The sequence below is a fragment of the Danio rerio genome, chromosome 11 (genome assembly GCF_049306965.1).
Source record: "Danio rerio strain Tuebingen ecotype United States chromosome 11, GRCz12tu, whole genome shotgun sequence".
Classification (NCBI taxonomy): domain Eukaryota; kingdom Metazoa; phylum Chordata; class Actinopteri; order Cypriniformes; family Danionidae; genus Danio; species Danio rerio.
In genome coordinates, this window is record NC_133186.1 from 20,637,702 (window position 1) to 20,653,698 (window position 15,997).

The 15,997-nt window shown below is 35.4% G+C and overlaps 1 protein-coding gene across 1 annotated transcript; it reads right to left on the reverse strand.

Moving 5' to 3' along the window:
- Positions 1–569: 569 nt before the first annotated feature.
- On the reverse strand, positions 570–12,283 carry dido1 (death inducer-obliterator 1). The gene is made up of 6 exons (NM_001079955.1): positions 12,221–12,283; positions 9,706–9,750; positions 5,982–6,894; positions 4,243–4,585; positions 2,011–2,226; positions 570–1,682 (listed from the first exon to the last, which is right to left on the reverse strand). Exons 3-6 carry the CDS (start codon positions 6,731–6,733, stop codon positions 1,401–1,403), a joined length of 1,593 nt encoding a protein of 530 aa, NP_001073424.1. The 5' UTR covers positions 6,734–6,894; positions 9,706–9,750; positions 12,221–12,283; the 3' UTR covers positions 570–1,400.
- Between the last annotated feature and the right edge of the window lie 3,714 nt (positions 12,284–15,997).

A 15,997-nucleotide genomic window follows, 5' to 3' on the forward strand; every position in this document is an offset into this window, starting at 1 on the left:
GTTCTGAATCATGATTTTCTGTATCAAACAAAAGCCCACATTAAGCCTAAGATATTTTTTTCTTCCTGTTTTTTTATATTGTGCTTTCCAACAGCCATTTTTTCGTCTTTAAACTCATGCTCTAAATTCTGAACAAACAGCTCTCAGCTTTCACCTTGTACATCTGAGTTTAATTTCTTTGCTCAAATTTATATATGAAGTAGGCCTACCAGCATGTCTACATTGTGTACAAGCATATAAATAAAGTCAGCTTAAAATTTATCTTTGTGCTGGAATTATGTGGCATGTGAATTCGGTTGACTGTTGTGGGGTGTATATGGTGTCCTCAGCTGTTCTTCTTTATGGTGCCTCTTTACATCAGCGCACTTTCTGGGATCTTGGACTTTTCTGAAACGCCAAATCTCTCCTCACTGGCCGGCTCCAAGAACTGTAGTCTTCTTATGCAAAATCATGCCATGACATTTAGCAGATAGCTGACAAAGGCCAAAAAAAGACAGAGGCCCTGTCATTCCATTTTCTCATCCAACAACCAAGACTTCTCTCATAATTGAAGCACAGGGCCAGCAGAGTATTATCCGCAAATTCACTTTATTTTGAATGCCACTTTTCCACTGAGAACGCATAAATTCGGTGCATGCATGTCAAAAAAATCAGCTGTTAAGTAAAAGTTACATAGTTTCAATATTATGAAACAGCACTGTGGTCAAATGTCCATGTTGGTTTAGAGACATTCTATTTTTAGTCAGGAAGGAAGCCGGGAGAAAAAGACACCTAACCTACCTGATCAGGTGTGTGGTCAAGTACATCTTTTCGGTTGAAGTTATTGCCCCGATGACAGCAGGGATTGGAGATAAATGGCAATGGTATTCCATACAATAACAAATTTAAAAATCACATGCGAAAGATTTTAAAAATGCTGTTCAGAAAGCTTTACAAATACATATCATGGCAAGGCACTACAGTCTGGACTCGGATCCGAAGGATCTACATTTTTAGGTCACTTATTTAGTTAAAGACTAAATATATACTTAACTTAAATACCCAACTGTAGACAATAAAATACGGTCTTCATGGTTTTCAGATCTTAAATACTTAGTTTGACTAACTTTTTTTAGTTTTTTAAAAACTTACCTGTTCTGCAGTACAGAATAACCTGATACAGGTGTTTTCCAAATATTAGCATCTTGCAGTGTTAAAATAAAAACACTAACAAAATATTTTAGTATATAGCACATGGTGCCAAACTTCAACTCAAATTTTTGCTGTGCTCACATTTCCAGCACTAATTTCACTTTTCAAAGAATTTCAATAATTTCAGTCCAATTTACAACAGAAATGAAATGCTTTTAAGATGCGACTCCCATAGGTTGCAACAATTTCAATCTGTTTTTCTTGACAGTTCAACACCCCATCATCATTGGTTGAGATAGGTCAATAAAATGTGAAAAACCCTCAGAAAGATACATACACGCTTTGTTTAACACAGATGCTGATATGGCTGTAGTCTTTTCAGGCGTTACTGCAATGTAATTATGGTCACTGGACCAAGACGACATGGCTGGTGGCGGAGGATGCTCCTCTGCGTGCTTGTCTTCATCGTCTTCATTTTCCTCAGGCAAAGATGCGGACTCCTCCTCCTGACCTTGGTTAGAAGAGGACCTCCGTTCAGGGCCAGAGCTTTTCTATGGAGATAAACAAAAAAAGCACTGAGTATTTAAGCAAATAGACAATATAGCAGTTTATTACACCAAACATTTACAGCAAATTGAAACTTCAGTGTATTATAAAAATATAAAATCACAAAGAAAAAAACATATGATACCAGTTTTCCTGATTTTGCACCTGAATTAGCAACTACAGGATTATCAACTTTGGCCTTTACATAAAAATAATAATAATGCAATTGTATCCTTACAGGTCATTAAATTATAATCTATTTTCCATATGCACAGCAAAAATCCCACAATTAAAGCCTATAAAATGTATATTTGTTTCAGGGTCAAGTAATACCTTCTGTGGTGATTTATTTGTGGTCTTTTTTTGTGCTTTGGATTTGCTCTTCTCTTTCTGCTTGGAGTCTTTTCCATCCGTGGTGATGGTCTTCATCGCGGCGGCTGCATGTCGGAGTATGCAGTCATTTCCACAGTACACTGAGTCAGGGAGGGCATCTCTCTCACAGCCTGGCCCGATGCACTTTGGGAGGGATGATCCCTCGGCTGCAGGTACCTGATGGAAACTCAGGGATGTCAAAACTCTGAGGCCACAAGATTATGGCAAAAGATCTACAACCATATGTACTGTATATTAAAAATACTACCAGACTTTGCAATAAGGTTCCATTAAGACATTTACTAACATGAACTAAGAATGAACAATAATTACCCAGAATTTATTTATCAGTTTAAGATTTACTAATGCATTATTAAAAAACAAATATGTGCCTGTTAACATTTTTTAATATAAGTAAACAAAAAATAATAATGAATGACTCAATTTAGAATAATTACTGCAATAACTGTATTGTTCGTTCAGGTAAGTAAAAATATAAACTAATGGAACCAATGAATGTAACCCAATATTCTAAAAGGACCATTTCCATTTAAAATTAGGGCGTACTCACACTATGCTATCTGACCCGTGCTCAGGCTCGTTTCCCCGATCGTTTGAGAAGTGTGAGTGCTCTAAATTGGGCTCAGGCACGGTTCACCTGGCCGGCCCTGGCCCAGTTGGAAGAGGTGTGGCAGAGCGCGGTTCACTTGGGCTTTGGTGCGGTACGCTTGTAGTGTGAGTGCAAGCACGCATGAGCCCGAAACTGAAAGTGAGACGTGATTTTAAGAGACTGTTTGATATAGGTTTATTAATCATTCTTACTGTTCAATGAACGCAAACTGTCGTAGATTATTAAAGACGCAAACCCCTCGCTGTATGACAGCTGCACCTTCAGCAAATTTCCTAATTCCTGCTGCACGAGAACATTTTTATGAACAGATTATGAGCGTCAAAAGTGGCTGATCTGTTCTGCGAAATATTTGACTCCGTGTCACTGCATCCCAAATGACTAAAACAATATAACTGAAGAAATCTCCACTGTGGTGAGCGAAAGCGCTTACTGAACAGCGCATCATCGATGAAGTAAGCGTGCCCAGGCCCGAATGTAATGTAAGTGCAGGTCGTCAAGGGAGACAGGAGGGGGGACGAGCGTGCTTTGGCCCAGTTCAAGACAACTGTACATTGTGTGAGTATGCTCTTAGTCACTGTTCAGTAAGCATTTTAAACTGAACGCAACTTGATGCCAAGTGACACTCAAAATGGCATTATATTATATCTAAACCTGTTTTGATGAGTTAAAGAAAACTGTGGCCATTACTGTGGCCATTACTTAAAAAATCATTCATTGCAATTGAAATAACTTTAGTCACAAAATTGTTAAATACTACTTTTAAAGCACATTTTAGTGATTAGAATAGTTATTGTGTATTTTATAAACTGAACTTTACTTACCATACCTTAAAAGTAATAAACATCTTTTAGGAAGTTAATTTCATGCGAGTTGATAACAAAGCCCCTTTACATGATAGAAAAACACCCAATAATAATATAAAACCCATTTCTATCATTACCAATTAAAATAAATTGTATATGTACAATTCTTAATTATGAATTTTGCCTAAAACTCAGTTTGCTGCTTATCTGATTTAGATATTGGGTGATTTGGATATTAGAGATGTGTAATAAGAATGTGGAATACATACAAGTACAAATAAACAGCCAATATCTTAAAATTAGGAGGTAATAAGTCAATAAATAGAAAGAATTGGTCCTAATGTGTTATATATTTGTCATGTGTCTTATTTTCCCATGTTTAGTACTAGCACTGAAAAGGTTGTTGCTAAAGTAAAAAATAATTTCCACTTTGGTTTTTAACTCAACAATTTTTTTGTAGTCAAAACTTATAATGGACAACAATTAAACTAAGCATTGTGAACACACCTGACAGCTTTAAAAAATGAGCTTGTAAAAGCTATAACGTCAATCAAATGCTGATTGTAAACATCATATATCAAATCACAAGTTAAACTTGAACGCATCAGACAATATCCTGTGGAAAAAAAGCTCTCAAACCTCATGCATAAAAGCTCAAAATAAAACTGAAATAAAAAACCAACAGGAAAAATTCTTTCACCCCAAAAAATTAATGTAAACAACAGCGCAGCATTCAGACTTGTTCATACAGAGACATACCGGCTGGAAAATCTTTATTTTCTTTTTCCCACTAGGATTGGTAGCCTTCTCGATCCTGCCCTTGATGCCCAGGTCATCAGCTTTTTCTTCTGCGGCAGCTGCAGCAGTGCTAGATGGTGCAGTAAGACCACTCTCTGTTTTACGAGGGCCAACTATTGGCCGTTTGCCATTCTCTGCAGCTGCAGTGGAGGAACTGGCCTTGGAAATCTGTCCTTTTTGTGTGTAGCAGTTTGGACAGACATAATCCTCTCCGTTTCTCTCCATCAGCCGGCCACGAGCCTCAGGAATGCCAACACAGTCACCATGAAACCACTCCTCACAACGATCACAGCAGATCATGAACCTATGGCACAAGGATTTAAACAATGACCAAACACACAGAATATTCATTAAATCCACATAAAGAAAACTCTGCTGAAGCAAGTAAGAATCTGACAATCTCTGTATCAAGTAAACAATACGAGTCTGTCTTAATGGCACTTGAAATGATGCTTAATTCCATTGTTTGGTCCCTTAATGCTGAACTTCTTTTAATGAAGATCCATTAGCTAAGAATTTGGATTTTACTTTGCATACATGTGACCAAATCCTCATCGCTGATGTTTTATGAAATATAATCAAAATAGAAAATAGTATAAAGATTTTTCTATGAAAAAAAAAAAAAAAAAATTGTAGAATGATTAGAAATGCATGTAAATAAAAATGCACCACTCACATGTTCCTAAACTATCTACGGTATAAAAATACTGACAAACAAGTTAACTACAATGTTATTATTGTGTGATTTTTATGCATTTACCTCATACCATATAAGGGTGTATAATGTAGCACTATGCAAAGCTGAGTTTAGTTGTCCAGTGTGCATGATACTATTGATTTTTCACAAGACCTAGTTTTAGCATGCTAACTACTTTCTAGCACATAATATATTGATTCTTCTTGAGCGTAAAGTCAATATAGGCATTAGGCTTTAAGGGAAACACATGATTTAGTTTAAAATACTCAAGCTGGTACATACTCAGAGCATAAAACCATTAGAATTTAAGTCTATTAACTTAACACAAACACATTATTACACACACATATCCATATATTCGTTATCCCCTTTAAAATATTTAGCTTATTTAGAACTCTGCTGGGATTGGGCGCTTAAAACATTTAAACTTATCTTGACTAATAAACATGACATGTGCACACATACATTGAATGTAATTAACCCACACAGCATTTCAGTAAGTTTAGTAACAAATGATTAGTGTCAAGAGTTCTTGTTTGGATTATTTATCTTGATCCTGTGTTAGATTTATTTTTGTCCTTCCTTGTCAGATTGAGCTACCTCTAATTCAAAAAGTAGGTAGCAAATCTTGATGATGCAATTTGCACCCATCAAATGTTGCTACCAGTGTAAATTTTAATGTGGATTATTGTAATATGAAGCTGTAATATAGCCCTGACATACGTAATTCCTAACCCAACCTCATAACCATTCAAATGCAGTGTTGGTAGCATAATCTGACAGGTATAAAATGTCAGGACACCAGTTTTAAAAATAAGTGTGAAGGCTAAGCAAACCAGGACTGAATGGCTCACTTTCTTTTTTTGATCCAACCAAATAAGCCAAGTTAACCAAACTACAAGTGTGTCATTATTAAACATTTAGATTTTAAAGTCACACATTTTACAATTTCAAATTTAAGTAATATTATTGGCCACAAATACTGGCACACAAAGAAACATACCTTTTGTTGTGTTTCTGCCTGCAGATGCAGTAAAGTGCATTCGGGTCATACCCATCACTGTCGGACTCACTGGCTGACGATGACTCATCATTATCATCATCATCGTCGTCATCATCATCGTCATCATCTTTCTCCTCTTTTTTCTCTTTGCGGAGTTTCACTCCTACTTTGGGTTTAGTGTCACGTTTAGAGTCTTTACAAGCTCTGGTAAGACGTCTATTTACAGACTCGTTTAAGGACTTCTCATCATTCTTACTACCCTCCTCCAAAACCTCTTCTTCTTTTGTTACAACATCCATCGGTTGCTCCTCTTTTGCTTCCACATTCTTTGCATCTTCAGCACAGGCCACAGTCTCAACATGTTCTTGAGTGTCTTTAGCTACCTCTTCGCCAGTCTCCTCTTCATTTTCAGAGCTGCCATCATCACTCACCGAGCCTCCACCTGTTTTGGGCTTCACTGGCCTCTTTGCCCTTCCTCTGCCCCTTTTCTTTTTCTCTGGTGAAGCTACTTTTTGTTCCTCTATTTTGGCTTCTGCATTTCCATCAAAGCTGGCCTCGGAAGCAGTTTCAGCATCGGTTGGGGTCTGGGATGGAGGATCCCCTCCCTCAATTCGTGAAGGGCAACTTCTCCTACCCGCTCCTCTTCCTCTCTTCACTGTGACCAGAAACTCTTCCAGTTTGTCCGTGCGCTTCGCCTGCCGGCCACTGCGACGGACAGGTGCACCTTTGCTTTCTGGGGTCTCTGCTGCCATTTCTCCAGGGATTTCTCTCTTAGCAATGGTGGTCCGACGAAAGCCCCAAGTCTTCTTAAAACCACATGCAGGCTTTAAGGATTTGTCAGGGTCTTCTACTTTGTCTTCACTAACATCACCTTGCTCCTGATCTTTGACTTCTTCTGATACTGATGTTGGTTCTGTGTGTGAGACGTAGCATAATTACAGTTGACAACAAATGTTTAATTATCAGAACGCAGCAGATATAAAATGTGGATCACAAAATTATGATGTGAATTCTAGATGATCAATCTAAATGCCAGAAGCAAAAGCAAAAAAAGTATGTTGACACCACATTACACACAAAAAAGGCTTACAACCATTTACAATTTTCCAGTGCATGCTGAGAAAAAATTAACCAACACTTAAATCTCAGTGATTGTATCATGCTTCAGTAATTTCCCAATTTGAATCCCTGATTATAGTGAATCCCACGGCTCTCGTACAGGAGTGGATGTGGTGGAGTAGGCCGTAGGTACCTTGTGAGCAGGTATCCACAGGATCCTGGCTGGGCTCAGGCACAGGGGCTTGAACCAGCTCAGGGCTCACACTCTCCTCCATAGCAGAGAGACACTATTTTTCAAACAGAATATCTATAATTAAGAAAGAAGAAAGATTCATTGGAGAGCACAACTCCAAAATATTACTACAAATTGTTATGCGTACAGTCTTCTCAGCTGAAGTCATGTGGCTTCCTAGTAGAAGGTGCCAGTCTGCCTCCTTTCCTTCCGATGTGTAGGGATTTGGTAAGTTGTGACAAATAGATATTTTAAAAAAAGATTTAACATGCTACAAATGTGCTTTAATGTCTGATTTATTCATTTAAGATGTCAAATCAACAGACACTGCAATAGTGTAAAGTGGTTTCCAGCTGTTTGTCCTTGAAGCACACCCTCCTCACAAATAAGAAACCTTATTCAGAACCGAAATATGTTCATACGCTACACTCATGTCTAATATGCACACGGAGCTGCATTATACAAAAATACTTACACATTCTCTCATCCACCCCCCACCCAACTAAAACTATAAATTATTTCATCTTTGTAGTACACTTAGTACAATTCACAGGTGTCAAATCCAGTTGCTGGAGGGCCGCAGCTCTGCAGTTTAGCTTTAACCCTAATTAAACACACCTGACAAACTAATTGAGTCCTACAGACTTGTTTGAAACCTACAGTTAAGAGTGTTTAAAAAATATCCTTAACACCAAAACTGTTAAAAGTAAAACATCAACTCCCTGAATGTATGATTAAACATTTCCAAACATAAATTACAAAATTTACTAATTCCCAAGGGACAGTACACAAGATGTATTTATTTTTTTTGTGAACTGTGTATAAGGTTGTTTAAAAAAATAAACTAAATTAAAAACAACTGAAAGCATACACAAAAACAAATGTTTGGCTAATAAAGGTTTTATTTTTAAAGAAATTAAGACTTCGATTCACTAAAGGCACAAATAAATGTCTATTTTGCCATCATTTTATATGAGAGATTACCCTTAAGCAGAAAGCATTTTGTAATATTATTACTGCTGTTTTACTAAAATGTAGATGAATGCAACTCTTTGAAAATCACTCTTCTGTCTTCTTACAATCTCATATATAGCCACTCACATAAATATAATACCACTGAATTTCTAATAAAAATACTCGCAGAAAAAATTTCTTAAAAAATAAATATATAAAGCTAAATCAATAGGACACAATCTACTAATTTCTAGACAAGGGTTTCACGACACAGACGATGTGACATGCCATTTGTGTGTTTAATAACATTTCTCCTTAGAATATCCTTCTGAAAGGGACTTCAAAAACAATCCTTGTTCCAAATGAACATTACTACTGAAAAACTACTTTTGCATTATAAGCAATATTTTATTTATATATTTATTTTAATTTTTTGCGATCTGAATACAATTTCTAAAGGTTTATTAAGTCTATTGGGAAAGAATTAATTTTGTAGGAGATTGCATCTGCATAAATATGATAAACATTACAAGCATAGACACAAACAATAGAGCAAAGATACAAATTAAATAAACAGTGCTTTATGGAGTCTATTCGGGTAGAGAAATGAAATAAATCAGATGGAAATGAACACTGTATAGATTTCAATGTATACATAAACTATAATTTCTTGTGCCCAAATGGTTTAAATTCGCTTGAAATATTACACCGTCACAGGTATTAATAATAACACATTCAAATTAAAATGACTTACAATCTTTGGGTTAAACGTTGCAACAACTCCACAAATCATGTGTTCTGAACTATGGTTCCTGTGGACTTGTAACTATGTAACTTGTAACCGTAACTATGGACTTGCCAATTCACACATTGCATTATTGATGCTGAAATGGTACACTGATAATAAAAAAATTTCTCCCACAAACAAAATAAATTAGAATTACTATCCACATAAAAAATCATTTCAGTTTAAAGCAGATTATTCATGTTCAAACTTTTTCTTGTCAATGTTTAACCTTGACCGTCTGAACAGGGAAGATTTCCATGTCACAGAAGGTGGAGCTCCAGAGCCACACCCACCTACTACCAGGATCAATAGTAGTTAAGAAGTCGATAATGCATTTTGATCTGCACAGTTGCTGGAATGAATGTGTGAGAGATTTTCCAAATGCATTTGGTTTAAAGATAACAACTTAGAATATCAAAATTAAAGCTGTTTAAAATGACAACAGCTGCATTAATAAAGTCTATAAATATCTTAAACCGAATGTAATCTACAGGAAAACTGAACTACTGTTACTCAAGTTTAACTCTAGCATTTGGCAACAAAGACAAAGTATAGGTCACATTTATTAGATTCTAGTTACCAGGAAAGAAATACTGCCAAATATTCTCACTGTAATAAGCAGTAATAGTGTGACTTCAGCTGTGTCAAAAATCACGTGGAGTCTCATATTATCACAAGTGAAATGCTGTTACCTGTTTGCTAAGATGATGATTGGAACTCTTCGTTACGAAGCTGATCTAGAGACAACAAAAATAATTGTTTCAATTTAGCAACAAAACCCTCCGCTTACATCATATTAGCTTGTCCTGTTTTTGGTATATAATCAGTTCATATTCAAACAATTGAAAGTCTATCAAGGAACAAAAACTGCTTCTTGCACCAAAACATTGCATAATATAACAAAATATTAAATGACTTAACAGTGGGCACGACTTGCTTTTCTACTGCGAGCTGACTGGATGTAGTTAAGTATGCATTTCTTTAAGAAAGATGGAGAAAAGGGTTTGGGAAGAGTTATTACAACTTAGCAAGCACCACCTCACCATTTCGGTTTGTTACCAAAAATGACGTGTGCAAATATGTATTAAGTAAATATGTTAGCCCATTACTAAGATATATATATATATATATATATATATATATATATATATATATATATATATATATATATATATAAAATGACAATTTAACTAAAATAAAAATAGAAAGTGCTTTTACAGATTACAGTTAAAGATTAGACAATTGTTTTCCCCCCATAACGACATGCACAGATGAATTGTTCACCACAAAACTGTGAGCTAACAAAATTATATATTGATCAACCAAAGCACTAAATACAGGATAACTCAAGCAGATCCCAATCTTAAAACTTTCAAAATTACTATTACAGATATTGTAAAAGAGGCACCATGTTTTTCATTAAAACAAACAAGTTCAAAACTGCTCATACAGACAAGTGCTAATCTATTACAAATGCCATCATTCCTCTGATACATTAACTAAATACGTAATATAAGACAAATCATTGCACATTTAAAACGTTTGGTGTCACTCAGATTTCACAAAACAATGCAACTGAGATATGGAAGAAATTTGCTTCTGTAAAACGTTACATTTTAAAACGTGTTCAAGGCCCAGATATTAAACGTGTCTGATATTCATTAAAATCAACCTTTCAATAAAGTCCTTTTTATACAAATTAAGGTATTCCACTCTCAGAAGCACTCGAAGCACAAATCCTGCATGTAACATTAACGTTAACCGTTTTAATATAACGTTAAATAAAACATTGGTGTGCGTTGGTGTGGCCGCCCACTGTCATAGTAACTCACGTAACATTGTGCAAATAAAACTGACCGTCGCGAAATTAGCATGCCCATAATACATATAAACGACCAAATGAGACAAAGCGACAGCTTTCGTGATTAAATATCGACATAAATTACTTGCCCGTTAGCTTTAGCTAATAGCTAGCGCGCGACCTCCATTTCGCCGTCCCGTTTGTGCGCAGTCTCTTACACAAAACAAGAAATCATTTTTTCAGTTTTGTTCTCTGTACTCGTTTGAGTAAATCGTGGAGATGACGTCAAAGTAATGAAATATAACTATTTTAGCACTACATCTTGTAGTAGCTGTGCGAAATCTAACTAATCCGGGAATCGGTTAATTCGAGCAGTGAGTTTCAAAGAACCAATCCCATCCGAGGCTCTTCTTCGATGTAATCACGTGGTTCATATAACATGGCGTTCCTCGTAAACCATATGCAAGTTCATATTTCTGTTATTAGTGCGTGTTTACTATGCGTATAACGTCATGCTATTTTGCGCGTCCATCCGCCGTAAAAATAAAGTTATACATACAAATTAGTAATTATCGGACTCAAAAAGACTAGCTTGTTACGTAAATCATAATATATAGGCAGGCTACGGAGTAGCCCAAGTTATGGGTTTCGGTCACGGATACAAGCCACGTGAGAACAGTCTGCACGTAATATATATCGTTTAATGCCAATATAATTAAGAGAGTTCTTATTTATACAAAACACGCGGAAGAAGTTTAAAATGTATTTAACAAATAAAATATGCACATTCTTTTTTTGCAGAGACCAATTTTTCCCAAAACATTCAATTCATGCAAAAAAATACACAGCTAAACAATTGCAAAACCCTAAATAATTTGTGTTAAGCAGACCAACAACAAACATAAACACACGTTTAACGTTCGCATGAAATCAGAGCGCACACACCCACTTTGTCGATACGCCTCAAATCAAAACAAGATTGCATTAAAAAAATAGTATTATTAACATTTAAAAACGACGCAAATAATGCAATCAGACACACAGCAATCTATTAGTGGTTCAGAGAATAAGCCAACGTTACAATCAAACTATAGAAAAGCGACTTCCACGCATTTAAACACTATACTAAAACAAGTAACTCATTTAGTGTAAAAACATAACTTGTGCTTTATTAACAGCCCAAAAAAAGCAAAGAGTGTGCGGTTTACTTGGTTGTTGAACTCCACCTGGAATAATCTTTCTTATCGTATCGCATCAAATAAACATGGAGGCTCGTGGCGCCATTACTGTAACGCGCGTTTCACTGCTATAAATCTGACAAACGGCGTTTAATGTATTCATTTAGCACATACACATGGGGCAATAGTATGTATTAGTATTCATCACAACTACAACTTTATACTCACTTGTTAACATTGGTATCGTTCAGCCTGCAGTCAGTGCAACGGTATGACCTCCATTTTCTTTTCTTGTTGATGATGGTGGCACATGCAGTATTCGCTTTCGCCTGTAGTGCGAAAGAGATAGTCCAGAACAGATAGCATGAGGCGAAGCCACATTGAGCTTGAAGTTAAAGCACGATGTCGGACAGCGACACGGTGTCGTGGAGGTGAAAATGCACCATACAGAGGTGCAGAAGTGCGCCCTCTAGTTTTCAGTCTAATATCTAACCACTTCCGGCAAGTGTCTGAAAAAATAAAAGAAGACTGAAAAAATAAAGGAAGACATCTACGGATGTGCAATTATAATATAGACAAAATCACAGTTTAATTATCTGCCTTCCACAGACAAGTGCTCCTATCATGGTCATTAAAATATAAGCATGATTTCTCCCCACATCGCTATTTCATTTGGAATGATAGACACATTTTACACAAGCGCAAATCTATTTTTTTCAATAAGTGGTTTGAAAAAAAATGTATGTAGTTAGTCAGTTATATAATAAAGAAGGTGTACTCTTTTCTTACAATGAATTCCTCACTTATTATTACAAAATCTCAATTACCCAACAAGAGTTTTCAACTGTTATTTGTTCAATTCCTTCAGGGGTCCATATGTTATTTAGAGGCATCAAGTCCATGCTTTTGATGCATTGTCCTCTGCCATTGCTGTGAAAAATGTACCTTTGGCATTTCTATGTACCCTAATCAAAAGGAAATTTTTTTTTTATTTAATTAATTTAATTATTTTGCTAACAAAATTTTACATTCATAAATGTAAAATTACTAACAGGAAACAGAACTTTAAGGTGTTGATGACCGAATTATGCTTATATATTAGTAGTATCAAAGACTCTCTAAATAAGAAAGCCCCACACACTTTAAACTTTGTGAACTCTATAATGTATTTATTTAATTATTACATATGTAAATTTTGTATATTTGTATTTGACTGTTTTTGCCCCCTGGCATATTTTTTTGTACTGTTAAAGTGTTATAATAAAAAATAAGAAAAGAAAGATGTCATCTTTACAAGATTAAGAATTGGTCATACATCATTAAATTGCAGCCTGTATAAAATAGGAAAGCATGAATCAGGGAAGTGTGATAATTGCATAAAACTGGAAACAGTTAATCATATAATTTAATTTTAGAATGCTCTGCTTATAAGGTTTAAGTTGATCCAAGAATTAGGGCGGCTGGAAGGTGAGGTGTTTTCTTTAAAAGTCTTGCTAGGAAATGGGCTTACAATCAAGAATTCAAGAAATGTAAATGAAATATTTAACATAGGAATAATGCATAGAATTAGATTTTTATTAATATTTTATTATTATATATTTATTATATATATATATATATATATATATATATATATATATATATATATATATATATATATATATATATATATATATATATATATATATATATATATATATATATAAAGTTTAAGCTAGTGTTTTCTTTCTACCTTAGTATGCACAATTCACACTCCAGAGGAGCACTCCAGTAGGTGGAGGTAATGCGCCTATTCTTTGGTTTGCCAAACTGCCATAAAACACTAGACGAAGAAGAAGTAGAAGAAAGCAGAAGAAGGATGTAAAACAGAAATAAAATATATTATAAATAATTCAGTTATTAATCTTTGGCAAGAGGACTGGGATTCAGAATCAAAAGCAAGACATCTGTATAGCATACAAGCTGAAGTGGGGAAAGAAAAGAAAGCATAAAGGAACAGGAAGGAAGACATAACCAGACTCCAAATGGGTCACACCAATTTAAACAGCTCACTGTACAAGATAGGGAAAAAGGAAACAGAATGCTGCAGTCATTGTGGAAAAATTGAAACCATTGAACATGTATTTATTAAGTGTACAACATATAAAAGAGAGGGAAACTAGTTTTAAAAAAATTAAGAGATCTGGGCATAGCTGACATCTCAATCATAGACATTTTTTAAAAATGCACAGAAAGAGTCTAAGGCAGTGGTTCTCAAATTCTTTTCATTAATTACCACCTCAGAAAAAAATGCTCTCTCCAAGTACTACAAAAATAAGCAGTATTGAAATACAGTAGTGTAGTAGGCCCAGTAAAGCAGCTACAGCTCTGTACAGTTCACCCTCTGTTGGTTCCAAAAGCTTTTGAAGAATGTCAGAAACTGTTAACATTGACTACCATGTTAGGAAAAACAAACTGGCTACGACAGTCAATGGTTAGCCAACTACTGGGTTCCAACATTTCTAAAATATTCATTCATTCATTCATTTTCTTGTCGGCTTAGTCCCTTTATTAATCCGGGGTCGCCACAGCGGAATGAACCGCCAACTTATCCAGCAAGTTTTTATGCAGCGGATGCCCTTCCAGTTGCAACCCATCTTTGGGAAACATCCACACACACATTCACTCATACACTACGAACAATTTAGCCTACCCAATTCACCTGTACCGCATGTCTTTGGACTGTGGGGGAAACGCCAACTGAGCCGAGGTTTAAACCAGAGACCCAGCGACCTTCTTGCTGTGAGGCGACAGCACTACCTACTGCGCCACTGCCTCGCCCATTTCTAAAATATCTTGTGTTGAAAAGAAAAAAGTAACTCAAACAGGTTTGTGACAATTTAAGGGTGAGTAAATGGTGACAGAATTCTCAGTTTTGGTTGAACTGTCACTTTAATAGCAGTGGCTCATTGATGAAGTAGTCCACAATGAAATTTCGTAATCTGATCAATGCAGTTTACACGTGTACACACAAATACTATATAGATAACTTTTATGGTATCTAATTGGCAGAGGACTTATTATCAGTGTTGAGAACGTACCTTTGGAAATGATTACAAGTTACACTGTTTATAATGTCAATATTTGTGTAACTATTTCAGTTAAAATATGAATGTAACAGGTCACAGTTGATTTATTTTTGATTTCTAAATCACAACATTTCAGTAGTATTCAACAGATTATCAGGCTTTCAAAATCCTTCATTGCTTGAATTAAGAAGATAAGAATTTAACTTTAGAGCACAGAGCCATTACAAAATCAGTTTAGCACCACTCTTTGAGATTATTTACAGGTTAAATGCAGATTCAAAATCAAAACATAGGATGTAGCTTAATAGCTATGAGACTAAAAATTCCTTGAAAATACCTTGGAGGCATTGTGCATCAACAAGTGAACATTATTCTAATTAACATCCTTTATTTGATACAGAAAATGTTCACTATAAACCTCTTTGTAATTAAACTACTTTTGTTTTCTCAGTAAATGTAATGGATAGCAGATAAATTAGTTTGTAATTAAAATATGTTACGTTTCGCAGAGATGGGTTGCAGCTGGAAGGATATACACTGCATAAAAATGTGCTGAATAAGTTGGTGGTTCAATCCGCTGTGGCGACCTCGGATTAATAAAGGGACTAAGCCGACAAGAAAATGAATGAATAAAATATGTTACATGTAACTACATTATTCCCCAGCAGTGCATATTATTAGAGATATTACACAGACTCAGATTCAGACGTGCCTTGCTGCCTTCAGAGCTAACCACTGTGAAGAGATTTGACAGCAATTCTAACAGTTAGAATAGACAGAATATGTATGAATACAACTTGTTGTTGGAGTAATGCATGTACTAAATATTAGTGATTACCTCAGCTAAAACTCTACTTTTAGGAATTACATTTACACCTAACAGGCTTAATAGTGACATCAAGTGTAATCTCAATCGCTCATTAAAGTAGGACTCCAG

Excerpts from the sequence above, each read along its gene's own strand:
- dido1 (NM_001079955.1), bottom strand. The coding sequence starts at position 6,733 with ATGGCAGCAGAGACCCCAGAAAGCAAAGGTGCACCTGTCCGTCGCAGT. Across the intron at positions 4,586-5,981 it reads AGGCAGAAACACAACAAAAG|GTTCATGATCTGCTGTGATC; the intron begins GTATGTTTCTTT and ends CTTGTGCCATAG. Across the intron at positions 2,227-4,242 it reads AAATAAAGATTTTCCAGCCG|GTACCTGCAGCCGAGGGATC; the intron begins GTATGTCTCTGT and ends AGTTTCCATCAG.